This window comes from Polyodon spathula, chromosome 19, assembly GCF_017654505.1.
Source record: "Polyodon spathula isolate WHYD16114869_AA chromosome 19, ASM1765450v1, whole genome shotgun sequence".
Taxonomy (NCBI): Eukaryota; Metazoa; Chordata; class Actinopteri; order Acipenseriformes; family Polyodontidae; genus Polyodon; species Polyodon spathula.
Window position 1 is genome coordinate 139632 of NC_054552.1, and position 13901 is coordinate 153532.

At 51.2% G+C, this 13901-nt stretch overlaps 1 protein-coding gene across 1 annotated transcript; it reads left to right on the top strand.

Annotated features, from left to right (window-relative positions):
- Positions 1 to 502: 502 nt before the first annotated feature.
- On the top strand, positions 503 to 11137 carry ppp1r32 (protein phosphatase 1, regulatory subunit 32). The gene is made up of 11 exons (XM_041219227.1): positions 503 to 1168; positions 3699 to 3825; positions 4563 to 4680; positions 5411 to 5558; positions 6441 to 6542; positions 6874 to 7005; positions 9174 to 9302; positions 9802 to 9896; positions 10189 to 10353; positions 10764 to 10843; positions 10948 to 11137. The coding sequence occupies exons 1-10, from the start codon at positions 503 to 505 to the stop codon at positions 10840 to 10842; spliced, it is 1761 nt and encodes a 586-aa protein (XP_041075161.1). The 3' UTR covers position 10843; positions 10948 to 11137.
- The last annotated feature ends 2764 nt before the right edge of the window (positions 11138 to 13901 follow it).

The following is a 13901-nucleotide window of genomic DNA, read 5'->3' on the forward strand; positions in this document are numbered from 1 at the left end:
TATTATTATTATTCATCATCATTTCTATTACTGTCTTTGTTATAATCACAGCAGTCAGTATTTCTCTGCTCATCGAGCACATTGAAATCAGTGCAAGTGTAATCTGTAGCAAACTAAAGGCCTTAAATACTTTGAGATATAAAATAGGCGCACATGGAGCTCACTGAGCATGCAGAGGCCCCGCCCCGGTCCAGGAGAGAGTCCAGAGAAGAGAGACCGACTCGCCATGGAGCTCACTGAGCATGCAGAGACCCCACCCCGGTCCAGGAGAGAGTCCAGAGAAGAGAGACCGACTTGCCCCGGTCCAGGAGAGAGTCCAGAGAAGAGAGACCGACTCGCCATGGAGCTCACTGAGCATGCAGAGGCCCCGCCCCGGTCCAGGAGAGAGTCCGGAGAAGAGAGACCGACTCGCCATGCAGCTCACTGAGCATGCAGAGGCCCCGCCCCGGTCCAGGAGAGAGTCCATAGAAGAGAGACCGACTCGCCATGGAGCTCACTGAGCATGCAGAGGCCCCGCCCCGGTCCAGGAGAGAGTCCAGAGAAGAGAGACCGACTCGCCCCGGTCCAGGAGAGAGTCCAGAGAAGAGAGACCGACTCGCCATGGAGCTCACTGAGCATGCAGAGGCCCCGCCCCGGTCCAGGAGAGAGTCCGGAGAAGAGAGACCGACTCGCCATGGAGCTCACTGAGCATGCAGAGGCCCCGCCCCGGTCCAGGAGAGAGTCCCCGACTCGCCCCGGTCCAGGAGAGAGTCCAGAGAAGAGAGACCGACTCGCCCCGGTCCAGGAGAGAGTCCAGAGAGAGAGAGACCGACTCGCCCCGGTCCAGGAGAGAGTCCAGAGAAGAGAGACCGACTCGCCCCGGTCCAGGAGAGAGTCCAGAGAAGAGAGACCGACTCGCCCCGGTCCAAGAGAGAGTCCAGAGAAGAGAGACCGACTCGCCCCGGTCCAGGAGAGAGTCCAGAGAAGAGAGACCGACTCGCCCCGGTCCAGGAGAGAGTCCAGAGAAGAGAGACCGACTGGCCCCGGTCCAGGAGAGAGTCCAGAGAAGAGAGACCGACTCGCCCCGGTCCAGGAGAGAGTCCAGAGAAGAGAGACCGACTCGCCCCGGTCCAGGAGAGAGTCCAGAGAAGAGAGACCGACTCGCCCCAGCAGGGCTATGAAGATTGAAGTAACTGGATCTGGACTTGACTGAAGTCTTTAAAATCTTAAGAGGAGTTGACAAAGTTAACTCGAGCCACCCTTATAATTGTAAAGCACAGAGGGGTCTGGTAAAGCACAGGGAAGCATTGTAAAGCACAGAGAGGTCTGGTAAAGCACAGGGAAGCAATGGAAACACAGAGAGGTCTGGTAAAGCATAGGGAAGCATTGTAAAGCACAGAGAGGTCTGGTAAAGCATATTAAAAAGCACGCGTCGATACCAAAATGGTTGTCCAGTACCTTTAACGTTTATGTGGGAAAATTGCAAAATTACCGGGTAAACTTTTATAAAGAGATACTTTAAGCGCAGCACATGAACCGAAGTCGAGCGGACACGCAGTTTGAAATTAAGTTGAGATCATAAATACGATTCTGTGTGAATTCAGAGAGCGGCTTTCCAACACCTATCAAACCGCGATGACGAGCGCCGCGCCCAGCCATTACAGAAACAACAGCCGCCTTCGGTAAAAATCATAATCGTGTTTGTTATGCCGCTGTGGCCTGCTGTTACCGGGGCGACTGTTGCTAAGGGACGGTGCATTGTTGTGGATTCATTTGCGTGTTAGAAAGTGGGATTCGGATTCCAGCCGTGTGGGTAAACTTCACCTGAGCAGGTAAGGACAACTGCTGTGCACCAAAATAATCAAAATAAAGAAGAAAAAGCTCGATATAGCTACATAAAAATGTGAGTAATATAAAATCAAAAGAACATTTCGGACGATGCCTATCATTAGCTAGTTTTTTTCGTCTCTCTCTCACTCTATATATATATATATATATATATATATATATATATATAATATATAAATATACTCAAATGTAGGAGAAATTGTAAAAACTACATTTAAAACCTCTTCCAGTGTCTGGTCAGAAGCTCCGATCATCTTCAGTGACTCTGCTGTAAAACAAAGAGGACAAAGCCGGGCTGTTTTATACACAGTGACGACTCTTGGTTCAGTTAGTCCAATAACTTCATGTTATTTCAGTGATCTGCAGAGCTGCATTGCTTTGTGTGGACGGTTCCTCTTCTGAATGGTCCCTCAGTATATTCAGTACCGGTTCCGATCAAACGCGGGGGTTTTTAAACGTTGTTTTTTAGGATTTATTTTATTATTTTCGTAACTGCTTTTAGTTTGTTTCTATTATAATTGAATTCTGAACCTTGCTACTGATCTACAGAAACACTGAAGACTGATCCGCAGAAACACTGAAGACTGATCCGCAGAAACAGTGAAGACTGATCCGCAGAAACAGTGAAGACTGATCCGCAGAAACAGTGAAGACTGATCCGCAGAAACAGTGAAGACTGATCCGCAGAAACACTGAAGACTGATCCGCAGAAACAGTGAAGACTGATCCGCAGAAACAGTGAAGACTGATCCGCAGAAACAGTGAAGACTGATCCGCAGAAACACTGAAGACTGATCCGCAGAAACACTGAAGACTGATCCGCAGAAACAGTGAAGACTGATCCGCAGAAACACTGAAGACTGATCCGCAGAAACAGTGAAGACTGATCCGCAGAAACACTGAAGACTGATCCGCAGAAACACTGAAGACTGATCCGCAGAAACACTGAAGACTGATCCGCAGAAACACTGAAGACTGATCCGCAGAAACAGTGAAGACTGATCCGCAGAAACACTGAAGACTGATCCGCAGAAACACTGAAGACTGATCCGCAGAAACACTGAAGACTGATCCGCAGAAACAGTGAAGACTGATCCGCAGAAACAGTGAAGACTGATCCGCAGAAACACTGAAGACTGATCCGCAGAAACAGTGAAGACTGATCCGCAGAAACACTGAAGACTGATCCGCAGAAACACTGAAGACTGATCCGCAGAAACACTGAAGACTGATCCGCAGAAACACTGAAGACTGATCCGCAGAAACACTGAAGACTGATCCGCAGAAACACTGAAGACTGATCCGCAGAAACACTGAAGACTGATCCGCAGAAACACTGAAGACTGATCCGCAGAAACACTGAAGACTGATCCGCAGAAACACTGAAGACTGATCCGCAGAAACACTGAAGACTGATCCGCAGAAACACTGAAGACTGATCCGCAGAAACACTGAAGACTGATCCGCAGAAACAGTGAAGACTGATCCGCAGAAACACTGAAGACTGATCCGCAGAAACACTGAAGACTGATCCGCAGAAACACTGAAGACTGATCCGCAGAAACACTGAAGACTGATCCGCAGAAACACTGAAGACTGATCCGTAGAAACACTATAGAATAGGAGGGTTCAGAGCTGGAGAGGATCTACCACACAGATAAAGGAACATTACTTTACTTCCTTTAAATGTGAGGCCCCTTTAAAAATGAATTACAAAAATAGAGATAATAATCTATATTATATATATATATATCTATATTCTAATATAATATATTAACATTACTTCATACTTTTACGACAGTGACATGCTGTCACTGTGGGGGGACAGAAGAGGGGGAGAGAGGACTGTCTACCCTCTTCCCCCTCCCCAGGGGGAGGGGTCCTGTCTGATGATGGTTGGGATCCCAGCTGGAAAGAGCACCCCCTATGTGCAGACCAGTCTGGGGGCTGATGTGGAGCCACTCCACTTCTACTGCACTGAGTACAGCGGCGGCTTTGGTGAGAGGAGAGAGGAGAGTTTCATTCTCAGTGTTTCAGTCAGGGGGCGCCCCTCTCTCACCCCCGCTCCTCCCCTCTTGTCTCAGTCAGGGGGTGTTCATCTCTAACCTCTCTCCTCCCCTTTTGTCTCAATCAGGGGGCGCCCCTCTCTCACCCCCGCTCCTCCCCTCTTGTCTCAGTCAGGGGGCGCCCCTCTCTCACCCCCGCTCCTCCCCTCTTGTCTCAGTGTCTCAGTCAGGGGGTGTTCATCTCTAACCTCTCTCCTCCCCTCTTGTCTCAGTCAGGGGGTGCCCCTCTCTCACCCCTGCTCCTCCCCTCTTGTCTCAGTCAGGGGTGCCCCTCTATCACCCCTGCTCCTCCCCTCTTGTCTCAGTCAGGGGTGCCCCTCTATCACCCCTGCTCCTCCCCTCTTGTCTCAGTCAGGGGGTGTCCTTCTATCACCCCTGCTCCTCCCCTCTTGTCTCAGTGTCTCAGTCAGGGGGTGTTCCTCTCTAACCTCTCTCCTCCCCTCTTGTCTCAGTGTCTCAGTCAGGGGGTGTTCCTCTCTAACCTCTCTCCTCCCCTCTTGTCTCAGTGTCTCAGTCAGGGGGTGTTCCTCTCTAACCTCTCTCCTCCCTTCTTGTCTCAGTGTCTCAGTCAGGGGGTGTTCATCTCTAACCTCTCTCCTCCCCTCTTGTCTCAGTATCTCAGTCAGGGGGTGTTCCTCTCTAACCTCTCTCCTCCCCTCGTGTCTGCAGGCTCCTCAGGGTTCAAGCCTCGCTCCGGACTCCACACAGGGACGGGGTACAAGTCCAACTTCCGTCCGGCGCTGTACTACCGAGCCTGTCTGGACCGGCTCGACAACCCTACATTCGGGTATGAGGGGGCGGGGCTCAGCACAGAGAGAGGGGGCAGGGCTTGGCTCAGAGAGAGGGTGGATCTCCGCTCAGAGAGAGGGGGTGGTGCTCGGCTCAGAGAGAGGGGGCAGGGCTTGGCTCAGAGAGAGGGAGTGGTGCTCAGCTCAGAGAGAGGGGGTGGTGCTCGGCTCAGAGAGAGGGGGCAGGGCTTGGCTCAGAGTGAAGGGGGGGGGGGGGGGGGGCCGGGGCTCAGAGAGAGGGGGCGGGGCAGCTCAGAGAGAGGGGGCGGCGCTCGCCTCAGAGTGAGGGAGTGGGGCTCGGCTCAGAGAGGGGGTGGATCTCCGCTCAGAGAGAAGGGGCGGGGCTCAACTCAGAAAGAAGGGGTGGATCTCCGCTCAGAGAGAGGGGGCGGGGCTCGACTCAGAGAGGGGAGGCGGGGCTCCGCTCAGAGAGAGGGGGCGGGGCTTGGCTCAGAGAAAGGGGGTGGATCTACGCTCATAGAAACGAGGCGGGGTGAAAGTGGACTGGTATATCCTGCTCTGGTTATGAGTGTCAGTGTGAAAGTGGTTTATATGACCCAGTGTGACTCTGGATTAGATCTGTGTCAGTGTGAATCTGGGTTAGGATATATTCATATAAATATTCATATATATATAAGTGTCAGTGTGACTCCAGATTGCCAAACCTAACCCCTAACCCTAACCCTAACGCTAACCCTAACTCTAACCCTTCCTCCCTGGTCTCCTCAGACTCTCCATATTGGGCAACTACTCCTCCGTGACTCACAAAAACTTCCTGCCGTCACGCAACCCGGACGGGACAGAACCGCTACCCAAGAACACGGAGTCCCGAGGGAGCGGCTTCACAAGAGAGCCAGGACTGACTATCCCAGGACAGGTGAGGGGAGGGGCCACCCTTCCCTCCCCCTTCCCTGTCACAAAACAAAGTTACAAAGCGAAAAAAACAGCATCACAGGACACAAAGGACGTCTGTCTCGTGTTCCCTGCAAGGGGGGGAGGGGGGCGGTTGGTCCTCCATGTCCCGCCCTCCCAGCCCACCCAGGGAGGGAGGGGGGAGGGTTGGGGGGGGTCCACCCCCCATGTCTCCTCCCCCTACAGTCCTCTCCCCTATCATGTCCATAATACCACCCCCCCATGTCCCAGTCCCACACCCCATGGGTGGGGGGTGGGTATGGGTCCAGGGAGACCACCCATGTCACAGGGAGGGGGGTACAGGGAGACCCATGGTGGCTCCCAACCCAGGCCACATGTCCAGGAAAGGGGTACATGGAGAGGGTGGGGGGTCAGGTACCCAGGGAGGGGGTACAGGGAGCAATGTCCATCTACCAGAGGGGGAGTACAGGGAGAGGGTGGGGGGGTACAGGGATGAGGGGGACCCCCCACGATTTAACCCCAAACATGGGGGAATAAGCTCTACCCCACCCCAGGGTGGGGGGGTATGGGGGTACAGGAGAGAGGGGGGGGTACATTCACGCTGTCGGAGCAGAGCTTGTTAGTGTTACTCCCAGGCTGGGAGCGAGTGACTGGTGTGTAACTCTGTGTTCAGTCTCTGGGAGCGAGTGACTCGTGTGTAACTCTGTGTTCAGTCTCTGGGAGCGAGTGACTCGTGTGTAACTCTGTGTTCAGTCTCTGGGAGTGAGTGACTGGTGTGTAACTCTGTGTTCAGTCTCTGGGAGCGAGTGACTCGTGTGTAACTCTGTGTTCAGTCTCTGGGAGCGAGTGACTCGTGTGTAACTCTGTGTTCACAGTCTCTCGCCAGCACAATACAGTCAGCTGGAAGGAGGACACGGGGTTTACTGAGGGATCGAACCTGGAGCCAATCATCTACCACCCACCCTCCAACCACTGGGGGGAGCTGTCGGTGAGACACACACTGACCAGAACTGACACACACACACACACAAATACAAACACACCCACATAGAGACACACACACTGATAATGTGCTGTAGCGTATTACCTGTGTGTTGCCATGGTTGCTGACCTGCAAGTGCTGTTGCCGGGTCTGTGCGCCAACGGACAACGCGTCCTAAACAGGCTCCCCACAGCTGGTCCTCGGGTAGCACTACTTCATCATGAAGGTAGGGGGATTCCTGCCTTCCCCCAGCTCCCCAGTGCTTCCCAGTAATCTCTCACAGTATCTCAGCACTGTGTTGCCGTGCCCCCTCTCGTTGTCCCTCCCCAGTCCCTAGTGGTTCCCCCCGTTATCCCTCTCTCTCTCTCTCTCGCTCTCTCAGGGTGGGGAGACTCTGCCTCGGCTGGCTGATCGTCAGGAGCGCAACACCGGCTTCACCAGGGAGGGCGTGGCTCCAGTCACATCATCAGTGAGTACCACCCCCACGACCTTTAACCCATCAGAGACCCCTGGCAGACCCTTCCTTATAAAGGAATCGATTGCTGTTTTAAAAACTCAAAGTGAACAGCTGCAAGTGAACAGCTGGAGTACTGAGAGTGAACATGAAAACAGCTGGAGTACTGAGAGTGAACATGAGAACAGCTGGAGTACTGAGAGTGAACATGAAAACAGCTGGAGTACTGAGAGTGAACATGAAAACAGCTGGAGTACTGAGAGTGAACATGAAAACAGCTGGAGTACTGAGAGTGAATGTGAAAACAGCTGGAGTACTGAGAGTGAACATGAGAACAGCTGGAGTACTGAGAGTGAATGTGAGAACAGCTGGAGTACTGAGAGTGAATGTGAGAGCAGCTGGAGTACTGAGAGTGAATGTGAGAGCAGCTGGAGTACTGAGAGTGAATGTGAAAACAGCTGGAGTACTGAGAGTGAATGTGAAAACAGCTGGAGTACTGAGAGTGAATGTGAAAACAGCTGGAGTACTGAGAGTGAACATGAAAACAGCTGGAGTACTGAGAGTGAATGTGAAAACAGCTGGAGTACTGAGAGTGAACGTGAGAACAGCTGGAGTACTGAGAGTGAATGTGAAAGCAGCTGGAGTACTGAGAGTGAATGTGAGAACAGCTGGAGTACTGAGAGTGAATGTGAGAACAGCTGGAGTACTGAGAGTGAATGTGAAAACAGCTGGAGTACTGAGAGTGAATGTGAAAACAGCTGGAGTACTGAGAGTGAATGTGAGAGCAGCTGGAGTACTGAGAGTGAATGTGAAAACAGCTGGAGTACTGAGAGTGAATGTGAAAACAGCTGGAGTACTGAGAGTGAATGTGAAAGCAGCTGGAGTACTGAGAGTGAACATGAGAGCAGCTGGAGTACTGAGAGTGAATGTGAAAGCAGCTGGAGTACTGAGAGTGAATGTGAGAACAGCTGGAGTACTGAGAGTGAATGTGAGAACAGCTGGAGTACTGAGAGTGAATGTGAGAACAGCTGGAGTACTGAGAGTGAATGTGAGAACAGCTGGAGTACTGAGAGTGAATGTGAAAACAGCTGGAGTACTGAGAGTGAATGTGAGAACAGCTGGAGTACTGAGAGTGAACATGAAAACAGCTGGAGTACTGAGAGTGAATGTGAGAACAGCTGGAGTACTGAGAGTGAATGTGAAAACAGCTGGAGTACTGAGAGTGAATGTGAAAACAGCTGGAGTACTGAGAGTGAATGTGAGAACAGCTGGAGTACTGAGAGTGAATGTGAAAACAGCTGGAGTACTGAGAGTGAATGTGAAAACAGCTGGAGTACTGAGAGTGAATGTGAAAACAGCTGGAGTACTGAGAGTGAATGTGAAAACAGCTGGAGTACTGAGAGTGAATGTGAGAACAGCTGGAGTACTGAGAGTGAATGTGAGAACAGCTGGAGTACTGAGAGTGAATGTGAGAACAGCTGGAGTACTGAGAGTGAATGTGAAAACAGCTGGAGTACTGAGAGTGAACGTGAAAACAGCTGGAGTACTGAGAGTGAACGTGAGAACAGCTGGAGTACTGAGAGTGAATGTGAGAACAGCTGGAGTACTGAGAGTGAATGTGAGAACAGCTGGAGTACTGAGAGTGAATGTGAAAACAGCTGGAGTACTGAGAGTGAATGTGAGAAACAGCTGGAGTACTGAGAGTGAATGTGAGAACAGCTGGAGTACTGAGAGTGAATGTGAAAACAGCTGGAGTACTGAGAGTGAATATGAGAACAGCTGGAGTACTGAGAGTGAACATGAAAACAGCTGGAGTACTGAGAGTGAACGTGAGAACAGCTGGAGTACTGAGAGTGAATGTGAGAACAGCTGGAGTACTGAGAGTGAACGTGAAAACAGCTGGAATACTGAGAGTGAATGTGAGAACAGCTGGAGTACTGAGAGTGAATGTGAGAACAGCTGGAGTACTGAGAGTGAATGTGAAAACAGCTGGAGTACTGAGAGTGAATGTGAAAACAGCTGGAGTACTGAGAGTGAATGTGAGAACAGCTGGAGTACTGAGAGTGAATGTGTCCAGTCCACCGTCTCTTCTATCAGTGAATGTGTCCAGTCCACCGTCTCTTCTATCAGTGAATGTGTCCAGTGTACGGAATGGTCACAATGGTCTGATCTCTGTCCTCCAGAACCGGAACCAGCACTCAGACCCGCCCGGCTGCTTTGTCACTGTGAGTCAGCTGAGCCACGGACCCCTCGCGCTCTCGCACCCCCCCTCGCATCCCCAGCTGCTGGGTAGGGTCACTGTGGGGAGCAAGGTAAGCATCTCAGCAAAGCTTCCCTGTGCTTTACAATGCTTTCCTGTGCTTTACCAGACCTCTCTGTGCTTTACAAAGCTTCCCTATGCTTTACCAGACCTCTCTGTGCTTTACAATGCTTCCCTGTGCTTTACCAGACCTCTTTGTGCTTTACAATGCTGTCACTATGCTTTACCACACCTCTCTGTGCTTTACAATGCTGTCACTATGCTTTACCACACCTCTCTGTGCTTTACAATGCTTCCCTATGCTTTACCAGACCTCTCTGTGCTTTACAATGCTGTCACTGTGCTTCATTACACTTGGTTGTGCTTTTACTGGGGGCTACTTTCATAAGAGTAGATAGAGGGGGGCAGGGTGCAAAGTAACAGGAGGGTAGGTAAGGGAGGGTAAAGGGGAGGGGCTGGGGGCTTTCCTGACGAGTATCTCAGATCTTCCCTGATAGACAATCAGCCTAGTTCCCTGCCTCCTGTCCTCTCTCCTCTCTCCTCTCTCTCAGGAGCTGTCTGGATACAGTGAGAACACACCTGCTCATGTGACTCAGTCATGTGACCCTGCAGCCTCGCAGCGTTTCCTCACTCACTACAGCATCAAGTGAGCAGGGGAGGGGGGGGAGGGCACAGAGACCACACGGCTTCAAAGTGCTGTATTACTGAATGATAAGCATGCTGTAGTGCTGAGTTATGAAATACTCAAAGAAACTTAATAAGGTCAATGACAAACACTCAACCTTTTCACTACAAGTTTTGAGCTAGTGGGATTGTGTAGTGGTCCCACTGGTTCTGAGGTGACCCGTGTGGTCCTGTATTGGACTTGAGTGGTTTTGTATTGGACCCCTCTGCATTGGGCCAGTGCGGTTCTGTAAGGGTTCTGCTCCGACCCGCAGGTTCTGTGATAAGACCCTGGTCGGTACTGACAGGGAGGGCTGGACTCGGGGAGGGATCCAGAGGCAGAACCCCAACAGCTACACCTTCAATAACCAGCGACAGAGGCTGGGCAGGGAGAGGCCAGCCAGAGAGAGCCTGCACACCCTGCACCCTCACCAAGCCAGGTAGAGTCACACCCTACCCCCACTCCTCCTCTCACAGCCCCCTTCTCTTGCTAACCCTAACCCTACCCCCACTCCTCCTCTCACAGCCCCCTTCTCTCGCTAACCCTAACCCTACCCCCACTCCTCCTCTCACAGCCCCCTTCTCTCGCTAACCCTAACCCTACCCCCACTCCTCCTCTCACAGCCCCCTTCTTTCGCTAACCCTAACCCTACCCCCTCTCCTCCTCTCACAGCCCCCTTCTCTCGCTAACCCTAACCCTACCCCCACTCCTCCTCTCACAGCCCCCTTCTCTCGCTAACCCTAACCCTACCCCCACTCCTCCTCTCACAGCCCCCTTCTCTCGCTAACCCTAACCCTACCCCCACTCCTCCTCTCACAGCCCCCCTTCTCTCTCTCTTCTTTCTTTCAGGACGATCCAGAAGTTAAGCCCCCCATTGGATGACCACACCCACCGGTACAGGATCCGCCCCCTGCAGTTTGCTGTCTGAGGTTAGCCAATCAGAGAGAGGCAAGCAGGCAATGCAGCCAATCACAGGCAGACAGACAATAATAATAATAATAATAATAATAATAAATTATTCTGTCTCTTATAGGACCCCACTCTGACCTTTGACCTGATGTTGACCTGAAGAGCGTTCTGATCGTCACTCAGAGAATCAAAAAAAAAAAATATATATATATTTTAAAGACTCAAAATAAATAAGTAAATCAATAAATAAGTAGATGCTGTGCTGCTCAGCGGTGTCACGTTCCTCAGCACTCACCTGCTCCCTCACCAGAGTCTTCACACATTTTTATTCAGAGTCCTTCCAGTATGCAGGGGATTGGAGCGGAGTGAGGCTTCAACCTGCCATTGATTTCCCTCCGAACGGGAGAGACAGAGAGGGAGAGGGAGGGCGAGAGAGGGGACAGTGAGCGCTGGAGCCCAGGGTGGGTACTGTCATCACAGGGACTGGGGCTCAGGGAATCTTATTTCTCATGGCAGGAGACTCTGTGTCTGCATTCGCTTGTGTTCATATTAGTAGATGCGTGCATGTCTTGGTAGTGAGTGTTTGTGTGTGTGTGTATGTCTCTCAGTGTGTGTGTGTGTGTCTCTCAGTGTGTATGTCTCTCAGTGTGTGTGTGTGTGTGTGTCTCACAGTGTGTATGTATGTCTCTCAGTGTGTGTGTCTCAGTGTGTATGTCTCAGTGTGTATCTCTCAGTGTCTCTTCAGAGAGTGTCACAGTGTACTCTGTGTGTGTGGTAGACACATACATACAGAGAGTCACACACAGGACAGTACACACACATACAGAGAGTGTCTCAGCAGTGTGTGTCTCTGTGTGTAGAGTCTCACAGTGTGTGTGTGTATGTCTCTGTGGTGTTGAGTGTGTGTGTGTGTGTGTGTATGTCTCTCAGTGTGTGTGTCTGTGTGTGTGTGTCTCTCAGTGTGTGTGTGTCTCTGTGTGTGTGTCTCTCAGTGTGTGTCTCTGTGTGTATGTCTCTCAGTGTGTGTGTCTCTGTGTGTGTGTCTCTCAGTGTGTGTCTCTGTGTGTATGTCTCTCAGTGTGTGTGTCTCTGTGTGTGTCTCTCAGTGTGTGTGTCTCTGTGTGTGTGTCTCTCAGTGTGTGTGTCTCTGTGTGTGTGTCTCAGTGTGTGTCTCTCAGTGTGTGTCTCTCAGTGTGTGTCTCTGTGTGTCATGTCAGGAGTGTCACACTCCAGAGTGGTTCTTCAGAGAGTGTCACCAGTGTGTGGTCTCGTGTGTGTGTGTCTCTCAGTGTGTGTGTCTGTGTGTATGTCTCTCAGTGTGTGTGTCTCTGTGTATGTCTCTCAGTGTGTGTGTCTCTCAGTGTGTGTCTCTGTGTATGTCTCTCAGTGTGTGTGTCTCTGTGTGTGTGTCTCAGTGTGTGTGTCTCAGTGTGTGTGTCTCTGTGTGTATGTCTCTCAGTGTGTGTGTCTCTGTGTGTATGTCTCTCAGTGTATGTGTCTCTGTGTGTATGTCTCTCAGTGTGTGTGTCTCTGTGTGTGTCTCTCAGTGTGTCTCACAAGTTGGTCTGTGGCTTAGATAGCATCCCCACCCAATCAAGAAGTATGTACCATAGCAAGGGCCTGTTACCATGGTGATGAAACAGACAGCTGACAGAGCCATCAGTGAGGGGGGAGAAGAGAGTCAGAGAGAGGGAGAAGAGAATCAGGGTGAAAGAGTCAGAGAGGGGGAGAAGAGAGTCAGAGAGAGGGAGAAGAGAATCAGGGTGAAAGAGTCAGAGAGGGGGAGAAGAGAGTCAGAGAGAGGGAGAAGAGAATCAGGGAGAAAGAGTCAGAGAGGGGGAGAAGAGAGTCAGAGAGAGGGAGAAGAGAATCAGGGAGGGGGAGAGAGAGCAGCTGCCTGACTGTCCTAATGGTTTATTATTGATAAAGGTGCCTAATACATAATACATGATGGTAGTGTCTCATTGGGTCTGGAATACTCCCATGACCCGCCCCCACACCCACATGGACAGGAGCAGGAGAGAAGGGTCCTGTCCTGTGAGAAGTGGGGGGGCGGGGGGGTAAGGATGCCCCCCTCCGAGAGAGAGAGAGAGAGAGAGAGAGAGACTCTTATTTTGATTGGTAGCTTGTTTCTCTTTGGAATATAAAGAACGATGATTCATTATTTAATAATCAGACCGGGCCGTGTGCTACACGCAGGGCTGCTTTTCTCTTTTATATAACTCTCGGAAGCAGAGGCCGGGTCAGCAGTGACAGCGCAGTACTGTACAGCGGGTGAGCCCTCTTCTGTGCCCAGCTAGTGCGCTGATCAGCAGCCGGAGCCACGCTCTCCTCACTCCGGGGCAATGCTGGTCCTGCTGACGCACTGCGAAGCAGAGACACCGCGGGTCTCCGGGAGACAATCCTCGGAGTCGCGACGCCGACAGCGAGGTCCTTCCAAATCCACAGAGCCGAAAAAGGGTTAACAGCAGAACCCAGCCCGCTCGGATACCGACAGACGCATCTCCACGGAAGGAGCGTTGGATAAGGAGGGTCACTGCTGTCTGCTTCAGAACCGGAGCCGCATTACAGCAGGATTCTAGCTGGCTGATAAGAATGGACTCAGGGATTAGTAATGGTGACCTGGCCTTTTTTTAAAATGGATTTTAATCAAAGAAATACAAAATAAAAACAGCGGAGACGTTTTTACAAAAGAGACTGAACCACGCACACATTGCGTGTTATATTATTACCACTACTAATAATACTGATATTAGATATGCTGGCTAGCTAACCCGCTCCGTTAATCCACCATCCTGATACCACAGCTGCAACGAGCACAGCACCGAAGAAGGGCTACGACTGCGATATTACTATTATTGTGGTTAGGTGTGTGTGTGTGTGTGTGTGTGTGTGCTAAGATCTGAAATTGTGGTGTGGTCTACACAGATGTCGTTAGTTGTTCAAACTATTTCAACAAGAGCATGACTCCTACCCAACTACGGGGGTGCGAGAGCCTGATAAAGTTTCACTGAGGACAGACTCATGGGCAGGCAGAGCGTTTCATTTCTCTCCAGCGTTGTATAACGATGCCTCCGG